At 55.7% G+C, this 14560-nt stretch overlaps 1 protein-coding gene and 2 non-coding genes across 4 annotated transcripts in view; 1 reads left to right on the top strand and 2 right to left on the bottom strand.

Annotated features, from left to right (window-relative positions):
* Positions 1-14560, bottom strand: part of LASP1 (LIM and SH3 protein 1) — a 48259-nt gene that overhangs the window by 25290 nt on the left and 8409 nt on the right. The window contains exons 1-2 of one of the 2 annotated variants that reach the window (XM_007085767.3): positions 10750-10980; positions 3974-4068 (exon numbers count right to left, since the gene is read on the bottom strand). In XM_007085767.3, coding sequence (XP_007085829.2) covers positions 3974-4068; positions 10750-10818 — 164 coding nt within the window. In that variant the 5' untranslated portion in view covers positions 10819-10980. Of the gene's footprint in view, positions 1-3973; positions 4069-10749; positions 10981-14560 lie in introns of those variants that run through there. The other variant, XM_042967636.1, reaches the window with a different exon arrangement.
* TRNAC-GCA lies at positions 11693-11764 on the top strand. The gene has a single exon. It is a non-coding gene; the product is annotated as a tRNA-Cys (tRNA).
* Positions 13367-13438, bottom strand: TRNAC-GCA. The gene has a single exon. It is a non-coding gene; the product is annotated as a tRNA-Cys (tRNA).

Below are 14560 nucleotides of genomic sequence, written 5' to 3'. Positions count from 1 at the left end.
CTCTGAGGTTCCTTGAGGCCCTGACATCTCTGGATTTAAGGCTTTGGGAATGAGTCGGGGTGGGGGCGGGGGAAGAGACTGCATTTGGCCACTGTGGCTGCCCCTTTGAACCTGCCGCCCCATCCCAAACACACATCACATACCCGCCTCTCACTCCCACTCCGGGTGCTACACCTACTTCCTGACACGTCTGATCCCGTTTTTCCCAATCAGAGGCAGGAAAGAGGGAAGTGGGAAAGCCCCAGACCCCAGTCCTAGATTTGCCCACCAATACCCCATCCCCAAGAGCAGCTGGGATTCGACACAGTCTGGCAGAATCCAGAGACGTTTGGAGCACCCAGACCCCACACTCTGAGACCTGAGGGAAGGAGCAGGACCACAGTCAAGTTGTTCTCCAGTGCCGGGGCCATCTCCAGCCTCCTCAGCCCCGCATCACACAACTCAAGGAAACTGTGAAGGATGGACCCCGAAACCTGTAGTCAGTGAAGAGGGGGAGGGGGCATCTGAGCGCCTCCCCCTTTCTTCCCTGACCCATGTCCACCTCCACACTTGATATCCCCAAACCTGGTTCCCCTGGTCTGCAACTCTGCCTCGGGTGTGCAGCCTGCACTGATTCGTGGCCCCCAAGGAGGAGGGCGCAGGCACATTTCTTCCCACCCCCACCCCACCTCTGACCTCCACACTCCCACACTATTTGCATGGAGGAAAGGGGGCTGGTTCGTGCATGCGGACAGATGAGCCCCACTTTCGGAAAATGTGGTTTACAAAACAAATAATCGAGGGTGTAAATATTCCTCTAACCCAAGGGAGCAGGCTCACTCCACCCACCTAGACGTTTCACGAAAGAATCTGAGGAACAGTGGTTCTGGTACCACGAGCCATTGTGCAAAAGCGGAAAGGCGCACCTCCCCCTTGCCATGGCAATGCCTGGGCGGCTGTGCCTGGAAGTATGACACAGATGCAACCTATTCAGTCTGACTCCCTGGCATCTCTCCCCGGCCCCACACCAGGAGAAAGCGTATGTGTCTGGATCCGCAGCAGGCACGTGTTTAAGGGTACGTTTGCGGGGGGTCCATCACGGCCCAGCAGGCTGGCTGTGATCTAGCGTGGGTTCTCTCTGCTGCCTAACCCCAAAACAAGCCTAGTGCAATGAGAGAAACAGAAGAGGCCCTTTGGCTGCTTACAGTCCCTTTCCGGAACATTTTAAAATCTCGGTCTTGAGAAGCCAACCGGGGAATGACTGAGAGCCCTCTGCTCTCTCTTGACCACCCCCTACAAGATCCTGACTCAGGGACTGGCCAGAAAGAGGCAGAACACAGAAGCCTCCCTGCACAACAAACTCATACACTCTCGCTCACTGAGGGGGGGAGGGGTCCAACTCCCTGGCAAAGGGCGGGGAGAGATCACCTGCCCCCGTGGGTCTTGAGCAGACGCTACTTCTGAGAAGGAGGGAAGCCAGGCCTGAGGTCCACAAAGCAAGGCCAGGATGGGGGTGGGGGCAAAGCTACACCCTGGCAAACCCCAAGATTCAGGAACCTGAATGTCACTGGAGGATGGGGCCAGAGGCAGAAAGCAAACAGGAAGGAATGAGAGGGGACGCGGGCACAGTGCCTGGCACATGGCAGGTGCTCAGTACTCTTTGGTCTAGGGGCCCAGCATCCCTGGGTGGGAATGTGTAACCATGGAGAAACTGAAGCTCAGACAGGCCCTGAGGGTGCTCCCTGCAGGCCGAGCCTACTACATCTGGCTTATCCTGGAATTACCTCGTCAGGCTTGCTGGGTCCGGACCAACTGCTAGCAGACGCTGGCTGAGGGAGTGTGAGCGCCTCGGGCAGGGTGTTACTCTGCCCACTCCCAGCGGAGGTGAGACACAGCCTGAGACACAGCCGGGCCACACATCCCCCCAGAGCTTCAGCTCTCATTCAGAGTCCTCTGAGTCCTCCGAGGTAACATCCCAGCTGGGCCAAAGGTCAACTGGGCAGGGCAGAGGCTGGGGCGGTAAAGCCTGGGGAAACAGAGAGAGGCCAGTCTGCTTCTCTGGCTGGGGGCCAGGGCAGAGACAGGAGCCTCTGCCTGGGCACTGTGGAAGCAGCATCCGGGGAGAGGTGCTTCATCTTCTACCGCCCCCAGAGACCCCAACACCTCCAGGAGTCCCCACCCCCACTTACCGCAGCCTCCCCAGAAGAGGGTGAGAACAGTTAGCCTAGGACTCGGGCATCAGGCTGAGAAAACGCCGAGAAACAAGGACAAGGCTGGCTGCTGTCACCAACTCCCAATGCTCACTGAATGCTAGGCTACTAGAGTCTTAGGAAGAGACGTGGCTCAGCCAGACTTCTGCCGGGTGGGGCCGAGGCTCAGAAACTGCCCCCAAAGGAGTCTCAGGGCCCAGAATCCAGCTCCAAGTGGTCCAGCCATGAAGGGGTTACACTGCCCGGGCCTCTGGCTTTATTGAACCCCACCCCGCTCCCCAACAGAGGGAGGAAGTGGCAGAGAATCAGGGCTTGTGTGAGCCTGTAAGAATTCTAAGAATGTCCCATTTCCCTTGGGGGGTGGGAGGGGTTGGTAGGGGGGGAGAGGACCAGTGGAAGCTAATAGAAGAGAGGAGGCAGCTGAAGCAAAAGCCAGGAGAGAGCTGGGATCTTCCTTCTACCCCAGGCAGCCTTCCCAGTGCCCAATCCCTCCCAGAAAAGACAATATCCAGGTTGCTTCTTGGGCTTGAGATTTTTGTCATTTAGAAATCTCTTTTCCCAGGGGCCCCTGGGTGGCTCAGTCGGTTGAGCATCCGACTTCGGCTCAGGTCGTGATCTTGTGGTTCGTGAGTCTGAGCCCCACACTGGGCTCTGTGCTGACAGCTCAGAGCCTGGAGCCTGAATCAGATTCTGTGTCTTCGTCTCTCTATGCAGCCCCCCTCCAACTCACGCTCTCTCTCAAAAATGAATAAACATTAGAAAAAAATTTTTTTTAAGAAATCTCCTTTCCCAGTCCCTGACACAGGTTGGCATATAGCAGTTGGCAGGCACCCATGCCTGATGAATGTTCAAACCCCCAGGGATGATGAGGTTGGGGTATCAGGAGGGGACTGGGGGTGCTGTGAGGGAGAGGCAGCCTTTCAAGGGTGTTTAAGCCCCCCACCCCTTTCGACAAGTCCCAGTGTTCCCCTCCTCAGCGATTCTGCCGCGAAGAGCCTCCTGACCAAAGAAATTCCTAGACGCAAGTCAGATCCTGAATTTCTTTGAATATGGATTTTGCCGTGACTCAGTGACTTGACCTTCTGAAGCCCTCACTAGCAGGGTGGCTGGGAGGTCCTGCATATACCGTGGACCTGCACTGAGTTTACACTTGCTACATATGACGTCAAGTTGAAGGTAGAAGGCGGTGCACTGTCCAGAACTGCAAGGGATGGGAGAGGGGTGTCCTTCTGGATGGAGGACCCCACCTCTACCCACCTCCCCGCATCAGGACAGGCTGCGGGTCCCAGTGTGAAAGGAACAGAGCCCCAGCCAACTCCACTGGAAAAGACATGAAGGTTTCCACGGCCTCCCTCACCGGCAGGGAGAGGCCTGCCCCAGGCCCAGCCACCCCTTCACGTTGCCCTCAGTTCTCAAGAGATGAACGCCAGGAAGGGCTGCTGCCAGAAGCCCCCCCAAGCTCCTCCGGCGGGGGGTAAGTAAGAGAGAGCACTGTTTCCTGAAGGAGCGCGTTGGGCCCTCTCTCGCAGCAGGGTGCACTGGGAAGAACACGCTTGCCTGGCTGGGTTTCAACCAGCCTCTCGCTAGCCGTGTGATCTGGGGGAAGAATATTCCTTTCCCGAGCCTCAGTTTCCCCTCCCTGTAAAATGGGCACGCCAGCAGCCCTTACTTCATCCAGCCGGGGTGAGGACTAAACGCGCTGAACGCTTCTCAGGTAGAGCGTGCAAGTGCTGGGCAACATCGTGAGAACACAAGGAAGAGCTAGGGAGGGAGGCAGGACTCACGCGTTGCAGTAGGGCGTCTTCTCGTAGCCCTTGTAGTTCTTCATGTTGAGTGTCATCTTGCAGGTCTCACAGTGGAAGCATGCTTTATGCCAGAACTGGGGACAGAGGCACAGAGGGGGGGACAGCCATCAGACACCAGGACTTCGGGAAGGGGCACTGGGGCCCTAGGAAGGAGCCCTCCCTCCCAGGGACTGGAACACAGAATCACCCCGGGGGTGAGCCGGGGACATCTCAAGTCACAGGCTCTGGCAGCCGTTGACATTCTCCTCCCTTCCGCACTCCCCACCCGTCAGCCATTTGAGCTGTCAGGAGCAGGAGACGGGCAAGCATGAAGGGTGAGCGTGGAAGGGGCCGGTTCTAACAGTGGCAAGCTGTCCCCAGAAGGATGGCCCCACCTCCCCGAGCACTCCTGCTGCCCCCCCCGCCCCCCCCCCACCACCAGAAGCCTCATTGCTTATGCAAAGCTGCCCCAGGGTTGCTAAGAAGCCACAGCTGCTGAACTCAGAGGGGCAGCCCCGCAGCCTGACAGGGTCTGGAGAAGGGGAGGAGGGCCGGCCACCAGGCCCCTGGGCCGAAACCCTGGCACTCCTCACTCTCGCTCCAGGACCGCCACACATGGGCCCCTGGCGCTGCTCCAGCTCTCATACCTCCCACTTCGAAGGACCCGTGACCAGGTGGGGGGTGGGTGCCCCAAGCTCTAGCCACCACACTCATACCCTTTCTCCTTCCCTTCCCCTTCTCCCAGCCCCAGTCAGATAACTGGGACGAGAGGACCCCCACAGCCGCTCTCCCTCTGAGGTATTACAGAGCTCTGCTCGGAGGTACATCCCCCACAGTGGGCATCAAAGCTCCACCCTGACTAGCTGTGTGAACTTGGTCAGGGCGTATGCCTCCCAGCCATCTTCATGTCTGAAAAGAGTATCAGCAATAATGAGGAGCAAATGAGAAACCACCTGTAAGACACTCAGCACAGCGCTTGCCCCCTCTAAGTACTCGAATGTTAGGTGCTGGGCCCCATGACAGGTACAAACCCAGCAGAGGGGGCTCAGCAGCTCCGGGTGGAGGCTTGTGTGTGCTGGGAAGCAGGTGGGGCTTCCCTGTGCCCAACCACAGCTACAATGCGGGTAAGACTCCAGCAAAACCCAGGGACCAATCCAGGGGGGCCAGTCAAGGGGAACAGAGCCAAAGACCAGGAGGGAAGGGGGACCGATGCAACAGAAATGCTCCCATCCTGAGAAATGCTGATTCTCGGGCAAACCCACACAAAGGATATAGAAATCGCCCCCCCCCCCCCCGGCAGCCCAGGATCAACACCAACCTGGAGTCCAGCTTCCAGGACCCCAGAATCCGGGCTGTCTGGTGAACTGGCTGGCCCGTCTCAGCCCCATTTCCCAGCAGTCAGAGGAAGACACTCCTGACCCCTCAAAGAAGGAGGCCGGAAGCCAGGGAAGAGCCCAGGGAGACTTGCGAAGGTGCCCAGCACAGGGCTGGTTCGTAGCCATCTGTTAAGGAATCCCTCCAAGACAGGGCTTTTCAAAATGTGTTGCCCAGCCAAGGGATGTTTCTGGGACACTTTGGAAGAGGGGACAGAAAAAAGGAAGCTGAGAAGCTGGGATACCACCTCCTCGACCCTGGCCCACTTCAACCAGGGACCAGGGGATAACTTGGGGGTAATCACCTTCTAACAGGGTACTTTCCCTATCGAGGAGACTCTCCAAAGCTGGAATAGTAAATGAAGTGATAGGAGAACCACTTTTTTGGGAAGATGGCCAGCTGGAAGTCTGGAAGCAAAGGCACGGCTGGCGTAAGCTTGGCCCTCACCCCAACCTGGGCCCATCCCAGAGCCCAGCCCAGACTCCTCTCCATACAAAAACCCAGCACATGCAACCTGGCTGGCAGACCAGAACAGGGTAGTCCCGGCCCCCACCAGCCCCCAAAGTCACAGCCCCTCTCTCTTCCCCAATGCCTGGGAGGTGCTGGCAGAGTGCCCCAGCCCTGTCACCACCCAGTCTGCTGGCCGCTGCCTGCCTAGCTGCACAGGCCCCTGCCTGGGCCTCCGCCTCCCCCCCACCCCCTCAGGGGCCTGCCAGGAAAAACATTCTCTGGAATCCGGACCATGACCCACTTTCACACACACATATGCAGGAATATGCACTGTCCTAGGACTGGGGACCTCCAACGCTGCCTCCTGATCGACTTGGGGGAGACACAGGGAAAGAAAGAGACAGCCCTACCCTAGCAGATGGCCAGGTCCCCACCCTGGAGCTGAGCCCCTGGGGAAGGGGGGCAGAGCAGACTGGCCAGGCTGGGGGTGCAGGAGGTTCCACAAGAAACCTCCTAGCTGCCTTTTGGAGGACGGGGGCCCCCATGAGGGGATGGGGCCCATTTCCATCATTAGCTCTTCCCCCCTCACCCCAAGACCCCTTGCTCTCAGCTAACACATTAAAGGCTGGGGCAGTAGTCACCTGTTCCCTTACATGGGGCTCAGGAGCAGAATAATGAAAACAAGAGGGGACCGAGTGCCTTCAGGGTCACTACTGAACTCAGTCTCTGAGTCTGGAAAGTGGTCTCACAGAGGGGTGGGGTGGGGGTGGTGGGAGGAATGAGATGACCCAGTTCCAGGCTCCAAGCCCAGCACTGATAGCGGCTTCCTGTCACTTCCCTCCTCTCTCTAGAGGAGGGCTCCAAGGTTAAAGAAAATCCGGCAGCTCCCGCTACTGTGTCCTCTTTGGAGCGGGGCGAGGGAGGAGTGGAAGGGGGAACAGAAGATGACAAGTCACCCAACAGTCCCTGTGGGCCAAGCCTGGGCTGGGGACCCCAAGAGGAAAGAAACCCCATCCCTGTTTCAGTCGGGTCCAGTGAATGACACAGGGAAATAAGTCAGTACGGCCCCACCAGGACCTGTCTGCCTCCCTCCCTTGCCCCACTGGCCTTGTCCCAGAGCAAGAGCACCCCCTTTTCCCAAAGGCCCCAGATAAGAAGTTTTCAGAGATGCATTCCTGAGCCTGTAGTCTCGGGGCGGCGGGGGGCAAAGTACACCTTTGGGCGTGCAACTCTAATCCTTCCTGCTGCCCTGGGAGTCCACGGTTTCCCTAGTCACAAAACCCAGATGTCCAGTGCCAATAAGAACCCTCTCAGCCCATCTCCAGGCACCGGCAGTGCCCTCCACGCTCTCACCCACAGCTCCAAAACTACAACCCGTTCCACTGAAACCCCACTCCACAGAAAGGCAAATGGAGGCTGATGGGGGCAGAAGCAAGGTCCTCCATACTTGGTCGAGGCTTGGGCCAGCCACTCTCCCTCTGGAATCACGGTGCAGGTAGGGGAAGCGGCTGCTCACAGCTCTGGGTGAGCGGGGAGTGAGCCGCATGACCTATCTGAGCCTCCGTTTAGGGGGTTCATAATTCAGAGGAGCAATCGCATCGGTTTTGTGAAGACTGAAGCTGACACGTCGCAATAAGGAGTAGCTCCTGTGAACGGATGATCACAAAGTGATCGTGGGGTTCAGCTGGGAAAATGGGGCACCACGGCTTCATGGACCTGCCTCCTCTTCTGTGTCTAGCCCAGCCGCCTTCTGCCTTGCTGCCCCCTGGGGGTGTGGAGGGGTGGCTCAGACCACCAGAGGAGGAGAGCCCTCCCAAAGAAGCAGTCCAGAAAAAAAAAAAAAAAAAAAAAGCATTCCAGGGGAACTAGCAGCCTACCAGTCCTCTAGCCTTCCTGAATATCTCCACCTATTTTCAGGAGCCTGGGAAAGCAAGCCAGGGGAGATTCTAGACAGTGCACAGGTCCCCGGATACAAATGCTTCCCAACAGGGTTGGGGACAAAACTCCACCCTTCTCAAAATGTAGAGGACGTGTCAAGACACAGACTCTCTTCCTCCCCAAACGTTCCTGCAGCAGTCATTCAGAGAGCCTGGCACAAAGCAGGTGCTCAATAAATATTTGTCGAATGAATGAGTGAATGAGGTCACCCCGTTTCTCCCCCCAACTCTAAGCCCAGAAGTCCTCTGGGGAAGCACATTTCGACCTCCTTCCTCAAACATCGTCATCAGCAATACATATTTATTCAGCGTGCACAGCATACTGGGTACTGCAGGTTGGGGGCAGGGTGGCCATCAGAGGTGACATGGCCTTTACCCACTTAAGCCTTCAGGAGATAAGGCTCAGGGAGGAGAAAAGACTAACACCAAGGACGTGGCCCGTGCTCTGGGTCACATCGTGAGCTATGTGCCATAGGGAAATCGTAGTGAAATGAGTCTAATTTGACTCTCTCCTATAAAATGGCAGGCCTTGGGAAGTTGGTTAGCAACCACACCTATGGGACTGAATGTTCCCCCCTCCCAGGTCTCGGTCCTCTGGGCACCAGGTCCCTAGTCCAAGTGTCTGTCCTTACTGCCTGAGGAGGGTTACATGGAACAGGTCTGATACCTAAATATTCTAGGCCTCCTGCTCAGTGCAGGGGGTGAGGTCTCCCCAGGGCCACCTCCTGTAAGGAGAGCTCAAAAAAAGAGGAGGAAGGGCACCTGGGTGGCTCAGACAGTCAAGCGTCAGACTCTTGATCTCAGCTCAGGTCTTTACCCTAGAATCGTGAGTTTGAGCCCCTCACGGGGCTTTTTAAAAAAACCTCCTTCCCAGGGCAACCCCACCTGCCCCCACCTGCCTGAATGTCCTCTTCCAGCTAGGACAAGAGAACCCCCAGGGGAAGGCACTTTGTGGGATCACTACCCTCTCCCCTCTGGCACACAGCACTCTCAAAAGACTTTACGAGGGAGCTGAATGTGGGGCTGGACCAACTATCCCAGAAAGATAGGGAGGGCACAGCCTATACCACATCCCCTTCTGGGCACTTTAGTACACTGTCCCACCTCCAAGGAAATGACATCATTCATACCCATCTGACAGATGGTGAATACTGAGGCCTAGAGCCATTCATAAAGCTGGTGGGAGCAGACCTGGAACTAGGATCAAGTCTCCCAACTCCTGGCCCAATAATCCCTCCACCATACGTTGCTTCTGCCTTATACAGGTGAAAGAGCCCACAGCCTCTTCCCAGTCCATGACTATGGAGAATAAGAGAGGCACATGAAATGCAGAGGCCAAAATCCCTCCCCACTAGGGGAAGGTAAAAATCCCAGATGCAAGGACAGTCTGTTCTTTAGCTAGTGCCTCCTAGCTCAAGTCCTGCCCTCCGGAGGCTGGCATGGTCTTTGGGAAGGTCAGCACCCACATCGCTTGTGTTCATGATATAAGCCCTCCTCTCCTCCTGCCCAGCCAAGACCAGGAGAGACAGAGAAACAGCAGCAGCCCTATATACTCGATTCCCCCAAGAGCAAGTTCAAATGTATTTCAGGACCTGGGAACACAATCCCATCTCCCTGATTCAGAGGCTAAAGATCACTGAGAAAGGGTCAATCCCAAAGGGGAGGGAAGAGGCCAAAAGTATCCAATGAACTATCCTTTCCCAAATAAACCCTGGCTCCAGGTGTGCAATGAAGAAGTTGGCCCCAGACTTCTGTACCCCTCTTCCATCCCATGCCCCCCAACCCCTGCCAGTTCAGACAGTTAGGAGGGAACATTTGGACTTGGAGCCAGCTTTGGGAGGTGGGCAAAAGGCATGATGAGGAGGGAGACAAAACCACAGAGGCTTCTCCTCCAGAGTGGGGAGAAGATGCAGAGGGGAGGCATCGCCTTAGTATCTTAGGGAGCTTAAAAGACCGGAACCTACCCCAAACTGCTGGAAACACCCAGTTCTACTCTCCGCCCCCCTCCAAAAGTGTAATAGCAACCAGATGAACAAGTCCAGCATGGATGGGGGAGACGACGCGTAAGGGCCCCCAGGGGACCGTGAATTTCCAGAAGGCCACCTTCCCCTCTTCCTAACACCTCCCCCTTTTCTTGGCTTCCCCTGAACTCAGCCAACCTCACCCTCCGTTGGGGAAACCTGCTTTGAAAAGTTATTTCTTTGTTCTACAAGCCAGTCTCAGGCTCTGAGCACAATTTCAGGAGATCTCTGCAAAGCACCCCCACCCACCCTACTCCAGCACCCGACCCCGCCCCGCTCTGGCTGGGCAGCCCAGCCCCGGGAGTTGGCTTCTAATTTGAGGTGGGGGCTGGGAAGCTATAGAGGAGGTCTGCTGCTAGTCCATTAAGCGTTGAACCACCGAGGGGGGTGCAGGTCGTCCAAAAAAAGGGGTCTCACAGAGGGGCTCGGATCCTTATCCGAAGCCCAGTTCACCAGATGCAACATTCGCCGGCTGATAGCCCCCGCCCCCCAGTCTCCAGGCCATGAAGTCCGGCCATTTGCGGCCAGAGCTGAAGGTTTCACTGGGCCCCCCAGCCTCTGCCCCGCCCCCCCTCGCCGCCCCCTCCCTCTCCCCCTCCCCCTCCCCCAGCGCCCCGCGCTTCCGCCTACTTGGCGCTCAGCGCGCCGGGGAGAGGGAGCGGCCGTCTCCTCTCACTCTCCCGGCCCTAGGGGGCGGGACTGCACCCCTAACCTTCCCCCACCCCGGGGCCTGGCCTCCCTACTCCTCTTCCGTCCTCCCAGCCCCAGGGCACAGAGCCCACTCTTCTCCGGTAGTGGCCCTCCGCCACGCGCGGACTCTTCGCCTTGCCGCAGATCTCCCGGTTTCCAGACCGGGGTCTGTCCCCATACCCTGTGACACCGCCCTCCTTCCCTCCTCCCGGGATCGCTGGGATGACCCGGCCCTTCTCTCCTCCCCTAATCTGGAGCATTGCTCGGGGATCGCAACGACGCGTCTCCGGATCTCGGGGCTCACCTTATCCAGACAGTTCACCTTCTCCGTGGGGTACACAATCTTGCCGCACCGGGCGCAGTTGGGATTCATGGCTCCGGGAAGGGCTGGGGCGGGGACGCCCGAGCTCGCGCGCGTTCTCTTTTCCCCGGAGCGAGCTGGCGGGAGGCGGCCGCGGCTGCAACTACACAGGCAGCGACGACGGCGGCTGGAGCTAGGGAACTGGCCTCCGCCTCCGCCCTCCTTCCCCTAATAAACACAGCGGGGAGGAGGGGCTGCACCGGGGCGGGGACGCGCCGCGGGCGCGGACAGGGGCGCGCGCGGGCAGCGCGCTCCCCGGGCGACGTGGGGCTGCGCGGGGGCGGATTCTGGGGAGGGCTGCGGGGCCGGGGGCGCGCGTCTAGGTGCGTCGGGAGGGTCCCGCGTGCCCGGGCGTTCTCCAGCAAAAGGTGCCCGGGAGAGGCGCGCCCCGAGGCCAGGGGCCCTTTGGCACTGGAGACGGCGCGGAGCCGGTCTGGCTGCACATCTGGGGAGCCCGGGCAGAGAGAGGCGCGCAAATCCCTCGCACCCGTCTAGGGTGGGGCTGGAACGCTCCGGAACGCCCGACTGGATTCACCAGATTCGGGGACTTTCCTTTGTGCCCGTAGGTACCTGGTGTGAACCTGCGGACGGAACGGGAAGCCCCTGCCCCGCCCCTCAGCCTCCCTTCCCCCCACATCCTTTTCCACATTCGTAGGGCGGAACCCGTCCCTACCGCCGGGACACTGCGCCTCGCAGCCCGAGCTAGTTCTACCCTTCCCGCGCTCTGCCCTGCAGCTTTCCCGGGGTTCTCCGGGTCCGGACACCTCTGCTTTCCCCTTTGGCCCCCTTTCTTCCTTCATTCCTTTCCCCTTACTCTTTCTCCCTACCCTCAGTGTAGCAGTGTCTTAGCATCCAAAAGAGCCATCTCCAAGCGCTGCAGCGGCGCGGGGGTATAGCTCAGTGGTAGAGCATTTGACTGCAGATCAAGAGGTCCCTGGTTCAAATCCGGGTGCCCCCTTCGTGGCTTTTCCTTCACTCTGTGGTAAAGTAGTTAACAAACTACTGGATCTACTCTTAACATTGGATCCTAGAGTAAAAGAAAACAGAAAGTCGAGTTTTGTAAAATGCCTTCCTCATTTTCCAACCGTTAGCAGAAAGCTTTCGCTTTTGCTTTGTACCCAGCAGAAGGAGGAGTGGATGTTCGCACAAATCAAGTACAAGAAGCTGCGCCTAAAGTGTCGGGATTTCTGGGGCGGCCGCCAGCCAGCCGCCTCACATGTGTCAGGCAGTTGGAGGCGCCAGGGTCAGGGGACAAGATTACTCCCGATTTTGGCTTTCCGTTTCCGATGGGGGAGTTGGTCAAGAGAGGGAAACCCACAAATTAAGCCTTTCTCCAGCTTTCTTTATTAACGGTGTCATAGACCTGTTGTGTTTGCCCTTCCCAAAAGCGATTCAAATATGTCAATGGCGAAGGCACACCCATAGGCTCATTTTAATTTACAAAAATAAAGTTACAACCGGATGCAAACTGATATACGATTGCAGTGACTCTCAGACTTGAGTGTGCATCAGAATTACCAGAAGAGCTTGTTAAGACACCTCCAGTTTCTGATTCTGTAGGCCTGGGGTGGGACCTCAAGAATTTGCATTTGTAACCAGTTCCTGGGTGATGATGCTGCTGGTGGTGGGGGGACTACATTTTGAGAACCACTGAACTAGTAATAGGAGGCCATGGAGTTTCACAACCTGAAGGCGGGACAGATATCTGTTATCAGATCACTGTTGGGCCACAGGGAAATAGTAAGAATTAAAGCAGCAATGGCGTCCCCGTTGACTAGATTTTGCCCAAAAAAAGGAAAAATAAAGGAGAAAGGGAGAGGCATGCTGCCTGGGTCAGGGGGCAGCTGTGATATTTTAAACCCGGAATCTGGTTGTGTCATCCTTTGGAGCCCCGGGGGAATGCTGGAGTGCATTTTTCCTAATGGCTCCCATAACTGAGAAGCGTCAAGAGCCTGGACATGGAGACTGTTGTCCTGGTGCAAAGCCCAGTTCCAAGAAATACCCAGCTTTTCACCCCTTTCCTGGACACCGGGCCTCAAACTTACCACCTGTACATTGATCAGACCAAAGCTCTGCCTTTGAGCTAATGTAAAGAAAGAGAACGCCGTCTACTTTTGACCTATCTTCTCTATGCCCTGGGTCTTAAACTTCGTGACCACATAGATAAACCTTCCAAACTTGGACTCTCTTCCCCTAGTCCTCTCAATTCAGAGTATGAACTAAGCAAAATAATATTGCCCTGGCCGGGCACTCCATTGTTACCCAAAAAGAAACTATAACATTAAACCAATAGATCTTGAACAGAACAGTCTCAGGAAAATAGTTCTGCGTCTTCTTTCTACCCACAGGGATTCCACGAGTTTGGGGTATGTAGTAAGGCTTGGCAAAGTAATCCCTATTCAACTTCCGGGGTGTTGCTCTTTGTTTCTCAGGTACAAGGGACAAGTACTTGCTGGGGGAAATCAGCCAAGTAGAAGAGACAAGGATTCCAGAGTTTCAGATTCAGAGAACCCTTAGATGTCTGGGTTATACCTGACTGTGAAAAACTTAAAGGTAGCCAAGGGGGCACCCGGATTTGAACCGGGGACCTCTTGATCTGCAGTCAAATGCTCTACCACTGAGCTATACCCCCTCTGCTGGTAAGAGCTTGGTAAATTCTTTTTACTGCAATCCTAAAATTTTCATCCTGAATATTATTTGTTCAAAGTTGGTTTCTTCTTACTAGATAATACTGAAATTTTTAATAAGGAGGAGCAAAACTAAAACACCAATAGAAGACACGGCATTTTGAAAGGACGTGAACTCAGGTACCATTCTGCCTTTTCAAAATAGGCTCAATTCTGTATCCACAATCCCACCCATCTCTTTACCCAAAGAAGTCAGAAAACAACCTTTTGCAAAACCAGATAGGGAATCCTTTTCCCTGGTCTCTCTAAAAAGAATACAAACATCAGCTACCAAGACACCACTGAGAAACCTTCGCTGGCTGCACTCTCTAGTGGTCCCTCCCTCTTTTAGCGGACCCAACTACCCCACTTTAGGTGCAGAACACGCTGTCTGTTCTCACGCCGAGTTTATAATTTAATGAAGGCAAACTGGACACTAGAAAGTTAAGATCTGGAAGAGGTGAAAGAGACATTTGGGCACCTGACAGTTGGCGGGCATTCTAGGCAGTGGGAATGATTACCGCAAAGGCGCCAGGACCAGAGAGGTTGGAGAGGTGGACAAGGAGAGAGCAATTCAACATAGCTGGACAGTTAGCCAGGGCCATAGAGGGCCTTATAGTCCAAGGTAAGGAGTCTGGATTTTATCCCAAATGGATGAAAAGCCAGCCTTTGGCCACTTTTGAGCGGGGATTTGAAATCATCACCCACACTGCTGTGGGGAAGATGTTTAGGGACTCAAGAACTGCATAGAGAATACGTACAATGGGATATTATTCAGCCTTTAAAAAAGAAGAAAATTTTGCAATATTTTACAACATGGGATATCATGCTAAGTGAAATAAGCCTATCATAGAAGGACAAACACTGAGTTATATGAGGTACCTAAAACAGTCAAACTCATGGAAGCAGAGAGTGGGATGGTGGTTGCCAGGGATGAGGAAAGAGACACGGGGAATTGCTAACCAATGGGTGTAAAGTTTCAATTACACAAAATGGGTAAGTTCTAGAGACCTGCTATACAACATTGTGCCTATAGTTAACAATATTGTCTTGCACACTTAAAAATCTGTGGGGGCGCCTGGGTGGCT

This window comes from Panthera tigris, chromosome E1 (genome assembly GCF_018350195.1).
Source record: "Panthera tigris isolate Pti1 chromosome E1, P.tigris_Pti1_mat1.1, whole genome shotgun sequence".
Classification (NCBI taxonomy): Eukaryota; Metazoa; Chordata; class Mammalia; order Carnivora; family Felidae; genus Panthera; species Panthera tigris.
This window is presented reverse-complemented; position numbering and strand designations above follow the sequence as displayed.